Source organism: Choristoneura fumiferana, chromosome 28, assembly GCF_025370935.1.
Source record: "Choristoneura fumiferana chromosome 28, NRCan_CFum_1, whole genome shotgun sequence".
Taxonomy (NCBI): Eukaryota; Metazoa; Arthropoda; class Insecta; order Lepidoptera; family Tortricidae; genus Choristoneura; species Choristoneura fumiferana.
In genome coordinates this window covers 1,281,546-1,303,809 of record NC_133499.1, presented here as the reverse complement: position 1 = coordinate 1,303,809, position 22,264 = coordinate 1,281,546, and the positions used below count along the sequence as shown (strand labels likewise).

The following is a 22,264-nucleotide window of genomic DNA, read 5'->3' as shown; positions in this document are numbered from 1 at the left end:
AACAATACGTACTCTTATTTAATTGTACTTATTTACAATAACCCTATTTACTCTTCAGTAATTTCGGGAAGATCCCTATCAGATTCCTGATTGAAATAACTTTCCGGAATAACGTAATTTTCCGGCGGCCGCATCGGACCAAACACTCTCTTTACTTCTTTTTTCGCTTCTGTCACTTCGGTTTCCGTTGCATCTGTGGCTGTTTTGTCTATGGGTTGTTCTGTGTTATCTGTGGATGGTTCTGTGTCTATGGCCATATTGTTTTCTGGTTTGTCTATGGTCCGCTCTGTTTTCTGCTCAGGTTCCTCGTCCGAGTCCATTTCTTCTACGAATTCTTTTTCCTCTTGCGTCTGGGGCTTGGGCTTTGGTTTCTTGTCTTCTTTTAAGCGTATTCTGAAAACAAAGTAATTGACAATTTTTTTTTTGTAAAGCTTTGATTTTGGGATTGAGTCGCCTTAAGGGCGCACCGAGCTGTGGATGCATTTGCACTCCCGTGGCGTAAAAGAAAATAAATAGAACTAGGCTAAGCTCTCATCCCAACCTATATACGTTCAGTCAACGTCATAAATAAATGATAATTCCTGTACCTTGTCGCTTTCAGTCGTTACACAATTTCGTATGGCTTTTCAAACATATGACGTTAAAGTGACAAGGTACAAAAGTGATCACTTATTTATGACGTTGACTGTCCCACTGCTGGGCACAGGCTTCCTCTCAGAATGAGAGGGCTTGGGCCGTAGTTCCCACGCGGGCCCAGTGCGGATTGGGAACTTCACACACACCATTGAATTGCTTCGCAAATTTGTGCAGGTATCCTCACGATGTTTTCCTTCACCGCTAAGCTCGTGGTGAATTTCAAATGTAATTCCGCACATGAATTTCGAAAAACTCAGAGGAGCGAGCCGGGGTTTGAACCCACGATTCTTTGCTCGAGAGGCCATAGGTGAAACCACTCAGCCACCACGGCCAGACCAAGATCTATACAGAATGAAACTTATAAATGCACCTATATGTCAAAACATTTATGGCAAAAAGATCTGGTCCTACATCCTTCCTCAAATACTAACAGCCTTATTCATAAAAAGTTAGAGCCTCCTTGAAGGCTCCTTGAAGGCCCGATGCTAAAAACATGATTCATAAACGTCTGTTAGCGCTAATCAGTCGATCAAGGCTCTGCTAAAGTTAGAGGACCGTAGACCTTCCTTTATCTCCCTGCTAAGTCACAAAATGGCCGCCACAAGTTTGAACAGCTGACTTTGACAAGAGCAAAAAACCATACCGAAGATATTTATAGTGAAGGCAGGGCTACGCAAAGATTAAAAAAAAAATGGAAAATTTATTTTCAGGAATTTGTATTTAAAAATCCTCTAAATTAGCAACAATAAATTAACAATAAATATGAAAAAAAAATAGGATGATTAACATAATTATGGTTTTTTACACAAAAATATAAACATGCGGATCGGAAATGGCGGGAAAACAAACATCTCGCTTTTTATTTTTTTTCCTGCTAATTTGCTGTCACTGCTGTAATTTTTTTTTTTTAATTATCGATTAGGCCATTTTTTGTCTTTGATTTGTCAAGGTGGCCAACATAACGCGTCTAATCCGTCTATCAGCAGCTCAACAACTAGCAGACTGCTAGCAAGTGTTTATGAATCATACTTCTTGACAACCGTCTATTAAGCTTAATCAGTCTGCTAAGTAACAGACCGATCAAACCTCAATTAAGGTTTTTTTTATGAATAAGGCTGTTAATGATTTCCCGGGGCTACAATTGATAAAATAACTAGCAACCCTAAGAACAAAAAACATAATTAAGAATTTACTTATTAAGGGCAACTCATAGCCTAGCAGCTAAAATCTTTAAAAATAAAGATTGGCTAGGAATATCATGTACTAATCGTAAAATTGTTATGAAATAAAGTTATATATTTTTTTTTTTACCTCCCTATATGCTGATGTAATGCACTCTTCTGAAATAATCCTACCAGAGATGTCATCATGATGAAAAGTAGCTCAATGCGAGTACAATCGAACCTTGCCTTTAACCCAAGTCAGAGGCACTTTATAATGTTTTTTTTTTTATTCGACAGGATGGCAAACGAGCAAGAAGGTCCCCTGATGGTAAGAGATCACCACCGCCCATAAACATCTGCAACACCAGGGGTATTGCAGATGCGTTGCCAAAGTCAAGTCAAAGTCAATTTAGGCTATCACAAGCACTTATGAATGTCAAAAAAATCTACCACCGGTTCGAAAAAACCTTTGTTGAGAAGAATCCGGCAAGAAACTCAACGAGGTATATATTTTTTTTAAACAGATTTACAATATTATTAAATGATATGTATACATCACAAGTATTTAACACAACTTTATTTTTAACACAGTAGGTTCGCTATTTGAAGGGATCGCTAATGCGGATCGGAATTATTTCAAAATATACCTGTCCATGATATAATCATTAACTTTAAGTATAATACGCTTTAGATATTAACGTCTTCTTGACGATAGATCTGAATTTTGTATCTATTTCATTTATAATATGTTTTGGAATTTTATTATAAAAACGTATGCCCAGAAACGACTTTTTGGTTTTAGCCAGTCTGTAAGATGGAACTTTAAGCTTCCCTGTGTTTCTAGTAGCCTTGGCTTTATCGACGTTAGTGGGAAATTACATATGTACTTCCTAACATACATGATTATTTCAAAAACATAAAGCGACGGCAGGGTTAGGATACCTGTTGAAGTTAATTAAATAAGAAAACTGGTTTTGAAACAATAAAGAAAAGATTTTATTCTTTCACAACGTAAATTCTGTATGACATAAAGATTGTAACAAAAGCTAAGCGACCGGAAACGGAAACTTCAGTCGAACATAGAGATGTCGACCTCTGACACAAAACTACAAACAAGCAAAGAGTATTTGCATTGCTATATATTATTCTAACACCCCTTCTCAATGCAAATACATTTTAAAACAAATAACAACAAAAATCTAACAATTTTACACTAATTAGTAGTAGTGCTCATAATACCACACTTATCTAAATGCTTAGAGACCAATTCTCTGCTTAAAGACTTTGTTAACATGTCTGCCGGTTGGTCATTAGTGCCAACATAATTAACACAAATTTTATTCCCCTTAATCAGCTCTTTCACAAAATGATATCGAATATCCACATGTTTCAAACGCTTTATGGTGTCTGTCTTAGCATTTATTATAGCTGATTGGTTGTCACACAGTATATTGACTGGACAAACTTTTTCACAATTAAAATAACTTAATAAATTTATAAGCCAACATGCATCACTAGCAGCCATGCTTAATGACACATATTCTGATTCTGTAGAAGACAGACTTACAGAAGCTTGCTTCTTAGAGCACCACAAAACTAAACAGTTTGACAACATAAACATATAGCCTGAGGTGGACTTCCTGTCCTTGAGATCACCTCCCAGTCTGCATCACAATACCCTTGCAAAACAATATCATCACATTTATAAACTAATTTGTAATTCAAACTGTGCTTTACATACCGTAACACCCTTTTTAACGCAGATAGCAACTCATGATTTGCACATGTTTGGTATCTACTTAACATGGATACTGGAAAACATAAATCAGGTCTAGTACCTGATGCAGCATACATTAAAGACCCTATCATCTGCCTGCATAACTTCTCAATATTTTATCTATAGAGCAGTACTATTTGTAAATATTTTTGCATTAAAGTTAGGATCCATAGGAGTTAACATGTCCTTGCAATTCTCCATATCAAACCGTTTGAGAACATTTTCCAAGTAAACTTGTTGATCTAGTTCAGTAACTCTAGTTTCTAAATTTTGCTTTACACGAATGCCTAGAAAGTTTGAAATCAGTCCCATATCCTTCATTTCAAAGTCGTTACTCAATATTCCTTTAAATTTTGAAACTTCTTTCTCATTTGTACCAAAAATCAAAATATCGTCAACATAGAGTAAAACATACATTTTATCTTTGTCATTACACCTTTTAAATAAACATGAATCACAGTTTGACCTTATAAAGCCCTCTCTAGTCATAACAGAATTGAATTTAGTGTTCCAACACTTTGGTGAACTCTTTAATCCATATAAAGATTTTTTTAACTTAACAATGTTGTTCTCCCCAGAATAAGCCCCTTCTGGCAATCTAATATACACATCTCTATCAATATCTCCATACAAAAAGGCCCCAGTAACGTCCATTTGATAAATGGGTAAATTCAATTTAGTTGCTATAGCTACAAAGACTCTAAAAGTTGATAATTTTGCCACAGGAGCATAAATTTCACCCAAATCAAAATCACTATTCTGCTCAAACCCTCTAGCAACTAGCCTGGCTTTATATTTAATATTGTTACCATTGCCTTTTAATTTAAATACCCACTTGCTACTAATAACTTCCTCACTTACCGGTGCACTACAGAAGTCCCACGTGTTATTGTCTTTTAAGGTCTGCAGTTCTCTATTAATCGCCTCACACCACTTACTTGCCCCTTCACCTTCAGCCTCTGTCACTGTTTCAGACATATCATGTACTGGTTGGCTATTCAAGTCCAAGGTGACAGTTGCTTCACTTACTGTCTCACTCTCTTCATTTCCCTCTTGAGTTAAGAAAACTATATCTCTTTTTGTATCAACACAATTCTTCTCTGGGTAGTATATTCTGTACCCTTTGACATTTTCACCATATCCAACCATCATTCCTTTTTCACCCTTCTGGTCCCACTTTCTTCTCTTCTCCTTCGGAATGTGAACATACACTGGTGAACCAAATGCCTTTAGCTGATGTATGTCAAAAGTTTTATTAGTCCATATTTCATATGGCGATTTTCCCTCTTTGCCTTTCCCTGTTCTGTTCAAGACAAATGCAGCAGTATTGACTGCTTCAGCCCACAATTTCTTGGGTAAATTCTTAGCATGTAGCATTGTCCTAGCTGCTTCGACAAGCGTTCTGTTTTCGCGTTCCGATTTTCCGTTCTGTTCTGGTGAATATATAACGGTGGTTTGATGTACTATCCCCCTTCTCGAGCATAGTTCCATCATTTCTTTGTTTATAAACTCTGATCCATTATCAGTTCTAAAAGTTTTCACACTGTTTCCGGTAACATTTTCTGACTTGTTAAAGAAATCCTCCAAACAGCTCTTTATTTCGTGTTTAGCTTTCACAAAATACACGGTTCTGAAGTTCGAATAGTCATCCTTCAGTACGACAAAATATCTCGACCCGCCGATCGATTCTTCCTCCATGGGCCCACACGTGTCCCCATGTATTATTTCGCACGTCTTGGTGCTTACAGTTTCACTCTTCTTAAACGGTAATCTGTGTATTTTTCCCTTTAAACAACTTTCACATTGAGACGCGGTTTGTTTTGTTTCAATGTTATTTTTCTCCAACACTTTCCTGACGTAATCGAAGTTTTGGTGCGCTAATTTTTCATGCCACTCATACAAATCGTTCTTTACTACTTTTGCAACACTCGCAGCTTCACATTTATATCGAAAAACCATATAATAAGAGTTTTCAACTCTATTTGCGATCGCACAAACAACGCCATTTTTCAAAAATTTGCACGAATTGTCATCTGTCACAATGACATATCCGCGGTCAGCCGCGCGATTCACAGACAATAAGTTTGTTTTTAAATCGGGAACGAACAAGACGTTGTCAATCGTCGTGTCAATCCATTCACTCCCATTGCTGACTTGCACTGACATCTGTCCACGTCCCAAAACACTAATCACGGCGCCATTTCCAACTACTACGGATTTTTGCGAGGCACTTGTAAATGATGAAAATAACGATCTGTCACAACACATATGTTCGCTGGCCCCCGAGTCTACGAGCCACTTCGTATGACAATGTTCCTCACACGAATTAGATACCACAAATGCATTATTTTTATTATCTTCTTTATTTTTCTTGAAACGACACTGCGACTTATTATGTCCAATTTTACTGCAATAATAGCACCTATTATCTGAACTTGATGTACTCGGACGATTGTTATTATTATTTGACCTGCTGTCACGATAGTTCGAAGTATTGCTTCTACACTCGTTCGCATAATGTCCGAATTTATTACACTTAAAACACTTAATGTTCCGTTTGTCTACTATTTTCTTCGCAACAAATGCTGCGGACGACTGCGATGGTCCGCCTTTCTCTTTCAATCTCTCTTCCTCCACTAAAAGTCTTGCCACGAGATTGTCATAAGTTTGTTTCTCGTCCGGAGCAGACTCCCAAGCTGACACAAAGTGCTTGTATTCTTCCGGAAGCGACATTAGTACTTTCGTGATTGTGAATTTATCGGAGATTTCTTCTCCCAGCTGCTTTAACTGGTTTTGCATTTCGTGAACTCTTGATAAAAAATACTGACATTTCAACCCCTTCTTCATATTTATATTGAAAGAATCTTTGCTGTGCAATATGAATACTCGTCTCAGACTTCTGTTCATAGACGCTTAAAAGCTTTTTCCACATTTCAGCTGACGTTCTGCATGATATCAGATGCACCATGACATCTTCTGACATTCTTGTCACCATTAATGTCTGAGCCTTAGCGTCGTTAGCCTCCCAAATGGGTCTTGCCACTTTATCTTCGGGTATTAAAGTTCGTCCCTCTACGATGTCCAACCATCCCTGACCTCTCAGTAGTACTGTAGTTTGAAATTTCCAGATATTCCAGTTCCTGTTTCCTTCCAGTTTCATTACGTTGTTCGTATTTACTTCCATCTTCCTTTCCTGCCTTGCCAACCGCAAGTATTACCTTCTCGACGAAAATTTGTAATGGCCGCTCGCCGGCAAACCTAACCCACTCTCCGCCGATATTCAAAATGGTCGATGTTATTTGCTCACCACATCTCTTAACTTAAATAACAGGCTGGCGTCTCTGGGCCCATAACCTGAAGTTAATTAAATAAGAAAACTGGTTTTGAAACAATAAAGAAAAGATTTTATTCTTGCACAACGTAAATTCTGTATGACATAAAGATTGTAACAAAAGCTAAGCGACCGGAAACGGAAACTTCAGTCGAACATAGAGATGCCGACCTCTGACACAAAACTACAAACAAGCAAAGAGTATTTGCATTGCTATATATTATTCTAACAACCGTATCCTTAAAAAAGGTAATCTTAAAGGTCTCAAATATAAAATTGCTCTAAACACCTAGAGGCATTGCATTCAGTGCGTTTGCCAACCAGAGGCCTAAGATGGGATACCTCAAGTGCCAGTAATTACAAACCGCTGTTTACTCTCCACGCCGAAACACAACAGGCAAGCACTGCTGCTTCACGGCAAGGATTAGCGAGCAAGATGGTGGTAGCAATCCGAGCGGACCTTGCACAAGGTCCTACACCTTAAAAAATTGTTGTTGAAGTAGTCTCCCGTTTCCCGTAGACGACAGAGTTGGCCACCCGGAGCCGGGGCTGCGGCGGCGGCGGCGCGGCGGGCCGCGCCGCTGGCCGCGCCAGGTCGGCCAGCCGCCGCCGGCGCAGACAGCTCCGCTGCAGCTTGCTTATGCTCATCTGGAAAATTCAAAAAATTCAATGAACTAAAATAATTTCCTTGCTCACCCGCGACCTTACGATAGCTAAGCTTATGCAAAAATATGCGTGTTCATGCAGTTCCTCCACCTCCACACTGTAAGAACACACACAAATCACACAAACCCATCTATCACCACCACCACACTACACTGACGCGTTTCGAACTCAACCAGAGCTCATCTTCAGAGTGACACAACCATACACCATGCTACCAGTTGTTAGACTAACGAACCACAACCACCGTTTTAACTTGTCACTGTACTCCCCAAGTACCCACATACGTTTTATGAAACAAAACAAAACTACCCAAATTATTGATAAATTTTTTTTAACCGTCCTTCAAAACTACCTTGATTTAATTTAAAAAAAAAAATATTAAAAATTTATTAATAATTTGTGGGTAGTTTTGTTTTGTTTCTTAAGGTCGCGGGTGAGCAAGAAAATTATTTTAGTTCATTGATATGGACCTCCAAGAAGTAACGCCTGATTCAATAATTATTTTTCAAAAATTCAAATCAAATTCAAATGATTTATTCAGTAAATAGGCCGCAATGGGCACTTCTACATGTCATTTTTTAAACTACCAGCGCTTTCGGAAAGACCATCATTGCCAAGAAGAATGCGCCGCAGAAACTTGGCAGAAAGTCATTTTTTCAACATAAATAATTACAAATAAAATACTTAAAAACTACAGTATACAATTAAATAAAAAAAATACAAAATAAAATAATAATAATACAGGGATGTATGGGGTCCCTTAGTTACAAAACTAAACACTAACTATTATCGACGTTCAGTGGAAGTGTAGACTGCTTCCACCGTCATAAATTAAAAAAAAAAAAAAAAAACAAAATCTGAAATTTACATTTCAGGTCAAGTAACCATTATACTTTTGGATTCCGAAGGCAAGCTCACGTCTGCCGCCCCCAAAGTTAGTTAGGTTAGAAACAGTGGTTACCATTACCACAGAATATCGAAGAGCCAGTTCTCACTTGTCGCGTGTCGAATCCGTTTCGTGTCGGATGTAAGTCATTTACGCCGTATGCACTGCTTAAGCCGGTGTTGCCATACAATTTAATATTTTTTTTTATTTTAAGTTAGATTTTAGATAAGGTCCTCACTGAAAATCAGCGCCACGGCTTGCCGTGGCATTATGCTGAGTGGGGACCTATTTAGCGTCATGTGTGTCTTTATTTGTCCTATGTTTGTTTTTTATGGCGTTAAATAAATGTCTTTTTTTCTTTCTTTCTTTCTTTATTTCTATAGAAAATCGTGAACATGGGCGTACGCAGGGGGGGGGGCAGGGGAGGGCAGCTGCAAATAACGGTGTTAAATACTCGTGCTGCGTCATCGGTGTGTGTGAAGGTACCTTTGCAGAGCGATGTTGTTAGTGTTGTGTGCTACCCTACATTTGACAGTTGGGCCAATCAACTATTTTACCGACACTTTGGGCGTCTCCCGCGTTACCAAAATTGTCTCTGGCGTTACCAAAAAATCGTACTTCCAACAAGATAACTTACGGTTTAATAGGTTGATCTTACGTAGGATGGCATGTATTCATGTACACCATCTGATCTATTAAATTACAGAAAAAACATGTTTAATTACAAAAATCTGCAATTGTTTGAAAAATGTTGCGGACAGATTAGTGTCGGTAACAAAGTTTGATTGACCCAGTTATAATGAAAATGACGATGAAAATGCGGGTACGTGTGTGTGCCGGTGTCATGATTGTTTTTTTTTAGTGTTTTTGTATTTTTTATTTCAACTCCAAATTTGTTACTTTTACGGGTATCCCAGTGGGCAGTGGTGTAGGGGTTATAGCACGCAGCACGGATTGCTGAGGACCTGGGTTCGATTCCCAGTGCTGGTCTCTTTTTCTGGTTTTTCTGTGCATCCGTGTCTCAGTTTGTAGATACCCGTAAAAGTAACAAATTTGGAGTTGAAATAAAAAATACAAAAAGACCCCAAAAAAACAATCATACTTAATTTGATTGCTTAGTAGCGACATCTCTTGTCTGGGTGAGCGGTTAGTTCCAAAAGAATGTGACGTCTCTCAACGAAACATAGATGTCGCTAGTGCTGCTGCTTAAGTAGCATAGTAGAAATAAGCAACCTGAGATATGTACCTATGCATAGGAAAAATTCGTGTCTAGATTCCTGTCCAGCAGTGGTGTAGGGGTTATAGCATGCAGCACGGAACGCTGAGGACCTGGGTTCGATTCCCAGCGCTGGTCTCTTTTTTTTTCTGTGCATCCATGTCTGAGTTTGTATTTTCGGTGCTTGTGTCAGTTTCGTCGGGTAGTCGCGCGAGCAGAGCGGCGACGTATGTTGCAGCAGCCGCCGAGTCGCGTTGCTCCGAAGACGAAGGGCTACGGCTTAGCCCGAAACATGTCGTGCCAAACTCGGTTTAAGACGTGAGTTATCCGGGTCAATATATTTAATATGAGCGAGTCTCACGGTAGTTTCATGTGTGTTTTCTTTTTTTGCCACGTCAATAATTGAATTATTGGCAAAGGCAATAGGCCTATACAGACGTGCATATTATTCTCTTTTTTCTTTTATTTATATTTTGAGTAGTTAAGGTATATTTTTATGTTGTAAATTACTAGTTTTGTGTATTGTAAAAAAATTGTTTTAGTTGTCGAGTTCACTGCTGTTGTATTCTTTTAACTCTTAAATGGTTCCAACGGAAGACCAGCGTCGGCCGCAAGGTTGACATCATGCTGAGTTGGGACCATTTCGTGATAAAATTTATTTCCCTTTTTTCTTTTTCTTTTATTTGTAAAAAATGTCACGAATAAATGTTTTTCTTTCTTTCTTTCTTTCAAAACCTTTTTCATTTCATTATTTCACATCATCCAATGATACTGCCGGAGACTTACCCTGGTCTTGGATATCTCTGCCTTGTGGGCCATAGTGCCGCCCCGCGGCAGCGCCTGCATGTAGTCTTCGATATCCTCGGGGCTGTTCTTGGCGGCGCGCAGGCGCTCCAAGCATTCCTGCTCTGAGCGCAGCTTGCCTTCAAGCTCTTTGATTTGCTCCAGCTGGAAATGTTAATGGAATCATCTTACTAATGTTATAAACATGTGTGTGTGTGTTTGCAGGTGGTAGGACCTTGTGCAAGGTCCGCCCGGATAGTTACCACTATCTTGCTCGCTAATCCTGCCGTGAAGCAGCAGTGTTTGCACTGTTGTGTTTCAGCGTGGAAAGTAAGACAGCCGGTGAAATTACTGGCACTTGAGGTATCCTACCTTAGGCCTCTAGGTTGGCAACGCATCTGCAATACCCCTGGAGTTGCAGATTTGTATGGGCGGTGGTGATCTCTTACCATCAGGAGACCCACTAGCTCGTTTGCCATCCAGTCAAATAAAAATAAAACAAGTGTTTATGGGAAAGGTAACAGAATGGAATACAAAATTTTTGGACACTTTTTTCACCTATTTAAATCGATAGTACTCCTGATTCAGAGTAGATATAACATAAAAATTTCAAAATCCCAGAAAAAAAGTTTGGGTACAACTTTTAAGAGAATGGTCCGGCTACGTTTTCATCACACTTGCACGTAAAGTGTCGTAACATGCAGGCTACCTTGGTTGCAACCCCCCAAATAAAACCCTCGACCTTAATGTGCTTGTCATGAAACCCGTGGTCGGTAAATGAGTCATTGCCCGTACAGTACAGACTTGACACCTCACACTTCAGTGTACTCGTGACGACGGCCGCTGTAATGTGGTTGAAACGTCGAGGTAAATATTATCCGTATGTTATAGCGTGATAAGCAAGGAGCGGAATTTCTCATAGCAAAAATCAAACGCCAAAGGAATTGAACATAACTTTTATCGACTATCGATAAATATTTCAGCAATTAATAAAACAGTAAATAGTAGGTACTTTTAAAATAGCACTTTTTAAGTGTTACAATTAAAATATAAAGAGCTTGAGCTGCTTTTAATTAACTTTACATTTAAAGAAGTATATTGTTGAAGAATCTTCATTGTAAATAAGTAAGGGATGTTTTTTATCCATTTGTCAATCGTTCTTCTTTTAGGATTAACCATTTTAATAACACGGGAATGACTGAGAAAAACTTAAGCGACATAAATGTCATAATATGTGACGTTGACGCGATTTATTTTATTTTAATATGGAGATGAAAGTCGCTTATCAAAGAGGTCAAATGTTACAGAATAATGTTAATGGCGATAACAAGCGAAGAGTCGATTCGATAACATCGATAACTGGAATAGTCGATAAAACTTATGTTCAATCCCTTTGATGTTTGATTCTTGCTATGAGAAATTCCGCTCCTTGGTGGTAAGTCCCGTTTGTGGTATTTTGACTATAAATTGCCCTGTATACCAATATACCAGTAACTTAATAATATCCCACACCTTTTCTCCCAGTTGGCCAACTTGAAATTGTAAGGGCTGTTTCACCATCCATTGATTAGCGTTACCCGACGGTTAAATGTGATGCCGTCTCCGTTTATTCGAACAAAACAAATAGAGACGGCATCACACCTAACCGTCAGTTAACACTAATCAATGGATGGTGAAACAGTCCCTTAGTTGCGTCAGCACTTAGTGTTACCGACCAGCGTGTCGTATGTGAGCGGCGCGCTGTCCTTTTCTCGCCGGCGGCGGTCCCGCTTGCTCTCGACGGCGCCGGTGCGGTCCAGGAACGTGTCGTCGTCGCTGTCGTCGTCAGCCCACTCGCGCTGCTTGCGCCGGCGCGGCTCTACGCCAGAAAAAGGATGATTGCCGTTAGGTTCAAATTTGGAAATAGAAGTGCGTAATGTGTTACCATGCGATGTGTGTTACCATGGGTACCTTCCTTCCTTCCCAGCCTATATAGTACGTCCCACTGCTGGGCACAGGCCTCCTCTCAGAACAAGAGGGCTTGGGCCATGGTTCCCACGCGGGCCCAGTGCGGATTGGGAACTTCACACGCACCATTGAATTGCTTCGCAAATTTGTGCAGGTATCCTCACGATGTTTTCCTTCACCGCAAAGCTCGTGGTAAATTTCAAATGTAACTCCGCACATGAATTTCGAAAAATTCAGAGGTGCGAGCCGGGGTTTGAACCCACACCATGGGTACAGTCAACGTCATAAATAAGTGATCACTTTGGTGTCACTTTAACGTCATGTTTAAAAACCCATACGAAATTGTGTAACGACTGAAAGCGACAAGGTACAGAAATGATCACTTATTTATGACGTTGACTGTACAATACAATACAATAACTCTTTATTGCACACCAACCAACATATAGCAAGCAGTACAGAAAACACAGGTATATACACACAGACTTTCTGAGGTAAGCAATAGGCGGCCTTGTCGCTTCAGAGCGATCTCTTCCAGGCAACCTTAATAATGTAAACATGGGTAATGTGTTGCTGTGTTGTTTTTTTTTTTGTTTTTTTTTTTATTCGCCGTCCGTGAACTCGCCAAGCGGTCACAGCGGAAGACCAGCGTTGGCCTATACGGCCAACACTACGCTGAGCTGGGGCCGCTTCGCGATCGCATATGCAAAATACTTCTTTTTATTTTAATATTATTGTTGTTTTTTCTTTCCTATTTTACTTTTTTCTTTTTTTTAATGTATTTCAATTATGCTTTTTATGTAATGTGCGAGGTCCGAATATTTTTTTTATTTATTTCTTTCCTTTGTTTCTTGTGTGTTGCCATGCGTTTAGTGTTACCATGCGTTGTGTGTTACCGTGCGTGGCCTGGCGCAGCACGCCGGCGCGGTCCAGCGCGCGGCAGGCGGCGAGCGCGCACGCGACGACGGCCTCCTTCTTCTTCCCGCGGTGTAACACCTCCGCCACCACCGGCTGCCCGCGAGCGTCCTCTATCGGCAGCTCCACCCTGGAGACAGTAGTGCGTTCATTTAAGACGTCAATCCGGATCAATATCATTTTAAATTATCTTATTTTAATAATAGTAATAATACATCTTCATTTATTTTAATTAAAAATGCACGGCTGTAAAATGGGTACTGAAGCCGTAGACTGAAGCGAATGAGGGCTATCGCGTATGAATTCGCCGCTAGAGGCGCTAGTGTAGCGTGAGGTCTCCGAAATGTCAAATCTCATAGTTTTTGGGTGAGCTACGCGGGTTATTTATAATTAGAATAATTTTGTGAATATTTTGCAATATCTGAAATTCTGAGAGCCGTGGTGGCCTAGTGGTTTGACCTATCGCCTCTCAAGCAGAGGGTCGTGGGTTCAAACCCCAGCTCGCACCATTGAGTTTTTTCGAAATTCATGTGCGGAATTACATTTGAAATTTACCACGAGCTATGCGGTGAAGGAAAACATCGTGAGGAATCCTGCACAACCTGCGAAGCAATTCAATGGTGCGTGTGAAGTTCCCAATCCGCACTGGGCCCGCGGGGGAACTATGCCCCAAGCCCTCTTGTTCTGAGAGAGGCCTGTGCCAATAGTGGGACGTATATAGGCTGGATGATGATGATGATCTGAAATTAATTATGGCAAATATGCGTTCCGGGGCAATGAATGTCTGTGTTTTGAGACAGTTTTGTCTTTCAGAAACCTTTGTCCTCCCTTTTTCCCGAACAAAACGGGGACTATGCAACACTGTGGCATGCTCGATATTTTTATGGTACGTTTTTAAGGTGTATTTAAATATGATTTTAATCAAACTTTGTCTTTACGCCCGTAATAACAGACTTTGAAAGCCATACTTAAAAACCTCACGCAACAGTGCGCCATCTAGTGAGACAAAAAACGATAGCCCTCATTGAGAGAACTTGACACCATTATGCGTTACATCTATAGAGAACTATTATACACACTAGCTGTTGCCCGCGACTCCATCCGCTTAGAATTCATTTATTCATTGGGGAACTATTAAATTTCCCAAGATAAAAATTATTCTTTGGTCTTTCCCGGGACTTAAAACTATCTGTGCATCGAATTTCATCTAAATCAGTTCAGCGGTTTAGACGTGACGAGGTAACAAAGAAACAAACAGACTTACAAACTTGCGCATTTATAATATTAATGGGATATTCTTTTAGCTAACCTGCAGAGGAACTGTCCGGGGCCGCGCTCGTCGCAGTCGTAAGTGAGCTCGTGCCCCTCCCGCTCGAAGTACCCGCGCAGGGTCTTCTTGGGGTCCTGGATGAACAGCTCCTCGTTGTTTGTGGTCGCGTACGGGTTGTCCGCAAGGTCCGGCTCCTCTTCTGCATCCTCGCCTGAACAGATGAATGAATGGATGAATGGATGAATCAATGAAGGAATGTATCGTTTATGAATTGAACATTATTGTATAGGTAGTGCCACAGGAGTTGAAGTGAATGATTACACACACAGTTACAAGAAGAACTATAAGCAGTTAGTCACTAAATAGCCTAATGTCAGAACTAAAAGTACTAGGACATCATAAACACGAGGGACTACTCTATGTCTCGGTAGGGTTAGTAGGGTACTGCAGGGCTACTACGACTCGAAACTCGAAGTTCGTATACCGAACTAAAGGAGAATTAATTAAATTCATAATTAATGTTCGGCCATCTGGCATGTGAAAGTTAAAGGAACATGCTATATTATACATTCATAGCATATTACATCTCTAGGGCGGTAATGTAAATAATGTCTCATGTTTTCGAGATTTAATGCCATATGCTTATTTTTATTACGTCAATCGGCTAAAATAAAACTGGAAGAGATCTAGAGATGGGTAAGTCCGGATCTGAAAATGACTTATATTAATTTGCCCTTACCCATGCCCCAGTCGATCCCCTGCTCCTCTCTTTTCCTCTCCTCCTCGGCTCGGTCCCTCTCTCTCTGTTCCACGGCCTCGCGTATCATCCTCTCTCGCTCTTGCTTCATATTTTCCGCTCTCTTCTTTATCTCGGTCACTGTCAGCTCTGATTCGCCTTCGCAATCGAAATCTGGACCCTGTAAGGAATGTCAGGAAAAATTTAAATATACGAAGCAAATCAATGGTGTGTGAAGTTTACAATCTACACTGGGCACGTGTGGGAACTACATGTTTGTAGGCTGGAGATGGACTATATTATAATCACTATAAGTTACATGATGTCTCCGAGCGTGGCAGTTAGTCACTAATTAGTAAAAGTACCAGGACATCATAAACACGAGGCACTCACCAGCACTGACTGAGTAATGTTTACGAACTGCTTCTGAAGATGAACTATAAGTTACATGATATCTCTGAGAACATCAAACAGACCTCACGATACTAACGCCATCTAGCGATATTTCGCCTCTGTGAAAACCCTCATTTGAGAGGAGGTAGCCCAGCTGTGGCACCGAGCAAAGCAGGTTGACATTGTCATTTCATAACTAAAGTACCAGGATAGCATAAATAAGAGGCACTCACCTGCACTGTTCTTCCCGAAACTGATCTGGATATTGACTAGATACATGACGTCTCTGAGCGTAGTAGTTAGGGCCTGTTGTTTGATCAGTAGTTAAAGATACTAATAGTCAAATTTCCTTTGAAATGCGTTAACAATGTTATGTTCCCATACAGTTTAACTATTAGTTTGTTTAACTACTTATCAAACAACAGGCCCTAAGTCACTAAATAGCCTAATGTCAGAACTAAAAGTACTAGGACATCATAAACACGAGGCACTACTCACCAGGATTATGTCTCTGTAGGGTAGGGTACTGAGATGTTCGGACGGAACTGAAGATGTATAAGTTAAATGACGTCTGTGAGCGTGACTAAATAACCTAATATCATTACTAAGGGGCTGTTTCACCATCCATTGATTAGTGTTAACTGGCGGTTAGGTGTGATGCCGTCTCTATTTGTTTTGTTCGAATATACGGAGACGGCATCACATTTAACCGTCGGTTAACGCTAATCAGTGGACGGTGTGAAACAGCCCCTTAAAGTACCAGGACATCATAAACTCTTGGCACTCACCAGCATAATATAGGTGCGGGTGCTGTTCCCGAACTTGATCTGGTGTCCGACGCGCACCCGGGTGTAGTGCTGAGGCTTTAGCTTCTCCCCGTTGAGGTGGGTGCCGTGGGTGCTGCCGAGGTCGAAGAGGTACCAGCCCGAAGGTGGCTCCTCGGCCTCCGCGAACGCCTTGTACTGGAGTACAGCATGATGCCTGGCAAAAGTTTGCAGCACAAAGTTACTGTTACAGAACAAAAATGTTCTGATTTTGGTTTTATATAAGTACTTTGGAAAAAAAAAATTTTCTGTGTTAGTATCTGGATATTTACATGAATTCAGGTCTAAACTACTCAGGATATATCTTAGGACTAGCCTGTAGAATCCTCTCTGTCTGTCTGTCCATTCGTATGTCACAGCAATCTATAGGCTCTGTAGGTTAAGTTAGGTTAGGTTAGTTTTATAACAATTCTGAAGTACTTCCAGTTCCAAAAAAATTGTTTGCCTATATATGACTTCAGTTCCATGCTCATTGTGGCGTCAGTTCAGTTCATCATTTTTGTTTTCTGTCATTCACATCTGACCGACAAATATTATTGAACACAATTTCCTCTCATATTCTCCACCATCATGTCAATCAGCTTAAAGATTATCTGTACAGATAGTCGCGCGAGTTGAATGCAGAGCTCAGGAATGCGATAGTGTTGCGACCTTATTAAGATATAAGTTAATGATCTATAATTCTATCGACAGAAACATGTTGATAAATTTGTAAAACAATTGTATTTTAATTTCATACATATTTTTTTAACTTTCGTGCTTTAAACACATAATTATGTATATAAACAGCACTAAGCACCTAACCGTTTATTTGTTTCATCCACCGTAGACACAACTGTACTCACAGTGGATGTAATCGATATAAAGGGCAACAAAAAAAAAACGGAAACGAACTCTGAACAGTCATCATTAAAAACAAAAAATAATATGGGGTGCAATATGAGTTTTAACGCGATCGATATTATTTATTTATTCCAACAAAAAATTACAACATTACAGTAAACAGCAATGCGCTGTAAAATTCGATGCGATATGTGTACGACAGTTATTAAGGACAGCACTACACTAAAGGCGACTGAGGCGAGGCGTGTGGATAGCGGAGGGAGAGGCTCCCGCTCTTCACCTCAGGCCCCGACTGCATTCAACTCGCGTGCTATCTCTAATTCTGTCATCATTCTGCCCAGAATGATGGTCTGAACCAGGGATGGGGAAACTGCGGCCCGCGGGCCATCTCCGGCCCGCGACCATCAAACAAAAATCAAGAAAAGATTTCGTATTGTTACAAAATTTCATTCTCATTGGCAATGGCCAAATTAGTTTTTCAGAAAATATATATCAATATTTTTATTTCAGTAAATATTATTATTATTATTATATTTATTTTATTGTTATTTTTATTATTTTAAGAACACATACAGTTCGTAGCATTAAATGGAGTATAGAGGAACCAAAAAACAATATAAAGACCTCGAGGTTCATAAATATTCATATTTTCATATTTTATATTATTATTATAAGCCTTCTATCAGATATTTCACAGTTGGTTGGGTTCTTTAGTTGTCTGTTTCATTGGTTGTAATATCTGTGTGCTTTAATATTTCAGTAAATAACATAGCCAAAAATGCAACAACTTGGCACGCCATATATTTCGTTAGCATATTGGCACGCAAAGGAAAAAGTTTCCCGATTCCAGGCTCTGAACTGACACCAGAATGAGTGTTTAACTAAAATCTATGACAGTTGGGAATTTAATAATTCCAGGGGTCTCATTTACCTGGATATAGTAGGATGGGCCATGATCACATCAGAGTTGGCCAGACGTCCAAACACATAGTAAGACTTTGTTGTGAGATCCACTTTCTCCACAATCATTCCTGATTTGAGCACCTCTAGCGCATAGTCTGAACCTAAAAACATACAATTTAATTAATATAATTTTATTTAATTTTATTAGGTAATAATTACTAAGTCAAAAGACCCTACTTGTGACTGGGTGACTAAATCACCAACCTCAGATTTTCACATGCCTAACTTGGCTGAACATGTCATGGAAGCAATATACTACGTATAATAATATAACAACTAATCTAACCATATGGTCATTGTGAATAAAAAATATTTCATTTCATTCCAAAAAATGTAAATCTAATATACAAAACTCGCGTCAAAAATGTTTGTGACCACTCCGTTTAATTTCAGATTTGAATTAACGGTCAAATTGTAACACACGTTTTTCGGTATTGCGAACACAAATTGACTAAAAATACCTACATGTACATTTATTAGCGGTATTTATTATATTTTTACTATAGAAGCATTTTACTGTTGCAGGGCCCACCTTGTACTACTGTTAATCCTGTATCTGGCATCCTGTAATAACCAAGCTATGACAGAGTTTATTTATATGGTGTTGCTGTGTATCAAACTATTCATATTTGTTTTAGACATATCATCAGACCCCATACATTTTGAGCCGTTGACGTAAGTGACGTATTTTAACGTACAGGATATTATTTTTAACATAACAGGTAACAAAACAACTAGGAAGAAAAAATAGCTAGAGCAAAACATATTTACAATTACAAATGGATATTTACTACAAAATTCCTCTAAACATGACACTGTGATAATTATAATTTAATTATACCTATTTCAATAGTACCAAACGTAAATCACAATTCCAAAAATAACTATTGAAATTTTGTTATAACTTTATAATTACTAATAATTAGTGTACTATGTAGGTGAATGACTATCAGTCAAAGTCAATCACAGACGTTATCTTGTATGGCCTTACGAATACAAGTCATGTTCCTTAGAAAACTAAGTCTAAACTATTCAGTGGCTAAATTTTAGCCAGTCTATAGCCTCCCCAGAGCAACTGTTAAGCCCCTTGAAACCGCCAGCAAAACATTGGTCAGTTAAATATGTAAGTATGTAATAAATTATTATGAAATACTAAGTAAGTAAACCTATATGCAACGTTACATCGATTTTGTATCAACGGCACCAAATGTACGGGGTCTGCATATTCTGCATATTAGCCTAATACTATTATAAATGCGAAAGTTATTATTATTACTATTATGAAGGTAGCTGCACGTCTGAAATAACACATAGGCTACTTTTTATCCTGATATTCCCACGGGATAGGGATAAAATCTTGAAATTTCAACTGCTGGGCATAGAGCCTTGAAATTTTGGACAGTTGCTCTTAACACAACCTCAATGAAGACCATGATATAAATTTTGAGAATTGCTAGGGGAATTCTATAAAATCCCAGATTTTCAATTGGACTAGACTGAACAGTTTACGCATGCGAAGCAGCAGATAAACTCTAGTAAGTACATCCTTAGTTCTATCTGTTGAACAAGCAACTTAAAAATATTTTTTCCTGCAATAAACCCTCCATCATCATCCCCGAGTACTGTAGTTTAATGACTTCAAAGTAAAGGTCTATTATTAAATATATTGACCCGGATAACTCATGTTGTGAATCGAGTTTAGCTCTACATGTTTCTGGCTCCTAAGAGGAAGGGCTACGGATTAGCCCGAAGCATGTTGTGCTAAACTCGATTTAAGACGTGAGTTATCCGGGTCAATATAATTATATAATATGAGTGAGTCTCACAGTAGTTTCAGGTTTAAAATTGAAGGTCTTTTCATAATTACTGCACTGTATTTCTAATACAGATCAAGAGTAAATAAAGGTTTATATCAATCCAATTTATGAAAGTGTAAACAAAGATGCCATTTACCTGATCATAGACATTTAGTGATGTGAAAACCTAGAACCTAGTGCAAAATAATTAATCTGTTCAGTCAATTGATTAATTTATTAATTGAATAGATCCTATTTTGGTGTATTTTATTATTTACAATCCTTGCTTTAATTCCAAAGACTGTTTATTCAATTATAATATAAAAGCAGTAACTATTTTTAAATTTTAACATAAGTAAATAAAAATTGCTTATTAAATTAAGCATCAATCGATTTTTTAAATGTCAAATTTTCCACCATCAATATGCTAGTCTATGCTACTACATATTATACCCATGTTTCATTCAAGAAATAACATCAGATTTAGATGAAAATTTTTCAAATGAAAATTAAATATTGAAATCAAGTGAATTTTGGTGAAAAAATTATTATATGTCTAGGTAAAAGACACGAATTATAGATGAATGTGTTATTGATGCGATCCACTGGGAGTTTATACAAGAATTTAGATAAAATTGGTTTGTTTACACTTTATATAAATTGAATTGATATAAACCATATGTTATTGTATCTTATGTTGTAGCTGAGTAAGCAAGATAAATACGAACTATCCCGACAAAATACGATTAAAAAACATTATTCAATCCATCTGTGGATGTTTCATATACTATGTCAATACTTTAGAGCTAAAAAGTATGTAAGATTCAAATAAAATTTTACAAAGAAAACAATCATCTCACCATCAGGACAGAGCCCTGACCATTTCGGCTCTTTATATGGTATAGGTGTGCTTATTTCTTTCAATAGTACAGCGGGTGGCAGGTTGCTTTTTGGGCTCGGTTCTGACGCCTTTGGACTAGTCTCGGCCTTCTGGATCTCCGGGGGAGCTTTATCTACTTCACTTTTAGCCCTTTTAGGCAGTTTTCCAATGCGGCCGATGAGAACAGGCTTTTTAAATTCAGTTTCAACCTTTGGCTGAGGCGCTTCCAATTCAGCCGTAGTTTCCTCCATTTTCATAAATGAATTTGATTATTTTGTGTTCAGCGTGGTTGTTTTTATTCGATAGCACTTAAACTGGATTTATTTGTAATAATTTATGTAGTTCATTTGTTTATTGTTGTTAAATAACAGAGCTTCAATCCTGCCCTACTATGCTGTCCTGTCCTGACGAGAAATGAAATGACACTGACAGTTGGCTCCCGCCCGGCCCGGCGGCCATCTTCTATCTGAAAGGTGCGCCCACATGCAGTCGCTCGTCGCTTGATTGCAGAAATAAATCTGGTCATGTGACGCTATTTTGAATTTCCCGCGACTCAAAAAAGTAGCGTCATGTCACCGCGTCGAGCAGCAGCGACAAGATAGCTTCTTGCAGGAATGATCTTGGCCTTGGAAGCTGATTTCTCAATTTCATTTCTTAGCAGCCGTGGCAGTGGTACAAATAAAAGAAAATGGAGTGAATGAAAAAATATTACAGTATTTGAAAAATTTAAGAGTTTTTTTTTCCAGCGGTAAAGCTCAACATTTTCAGCTTTATGGCTATATGTCACGTGACCAGATTTGACACTGGAAACGAGCGTCAAGCGATTTCATGTGGTTGCGCCCTAAGGCCGTGCCCACATGAATCGCTCGTCACTCGCTGGTCTATAGCGACAAAGCTGAAAATGTTGAGGTGCGGCCACATGCAGTGCAAAAACACTGTTTTTTTTTAATTCACTCACTAATTTCTTTTATTTGTACCACTGCCACGACTGCTACTAAATGAGATTAAGAAATCAGCTTATAAGGCCAAGATCATTCCTGCAAGAAGCCATCTTATCGCTGCTGCTCGACGCGGCGACATGAGAATACTTTTATGAGTCGCGGGAAATTCAAAATCATTAAATCACCTATAAATCAAGCGACGAGCGACTGCATGTGGCCGCTCCTACACCTTCGGTCGGCCTATGGCTTTCGGCCTACGTAATTATAAGTACATACATGCATACGTTGAGGATCATGA

The 22,264-nt window shown here is 39.0% G+C and overlaps 1 protein-coding gene across 1 annotated transcript; it reads right to left on the bottom strand.

Moving 5' to 3' along the window:
* Window positions 1–21,466, bottom strand: LOC141443808 (kanadaptin). The gene is made up of 10 exons (XM_074109171.1): window positions 21,006–21,466; window positions 18,318–18,450; window positions 16,508–16,700; window positions 15,330–15,507; window positions 14,630–14,801; window positions 13,302–13,450; window positions 12,174–12,316; window positions 10,462–10,623; window positions 7,418–7,555; window positions 1–395 (listed from the first exon to the last, which is right to left on the bottom strand). The coding sequence occupies exons 1-10, from the start codon at window positions 21,280–21,282 to the stop codon at window positions 48–50; spliced, it is 1,893 nt and encodes a 630-aa protein (XP_073965272.1). The 5' UTR covers window positions 21,283–21,466; the 3' UTR covers window positions 1–47.
* Between the last annotated feature and the right edge of the window lie 798 nt (window positions 21,467–22,264).

What these genes read in the sequence shown, in the direction of transcription:
- LOC141443808 (XM_074109171.1), bottom strand. Translation starts at nt 21,282, where the DNA reads ATGAAAATGGAGGAAACTACGGCTGAATTGGAAGCGCCTCAGCCAAAG. An exon ending in CCCGGACAGTTCCTCTGCAG is followed by an intron (nt 13,451 to 14,629) that starts GTTAGCTAAAAG and finishes TACTGTCTCCAG; the next exon opens with GGTGGAGCTGCCGATAGAGG. An exon ending in ACTCTGTCGTCTACGGGAAA is followed by an intron (nt 396 to 7,417) that starts CGGGAGACTACT and finishes TACTTTGTTTTC; the next exon opens with AGAATACGCTTAAAAGAAGA.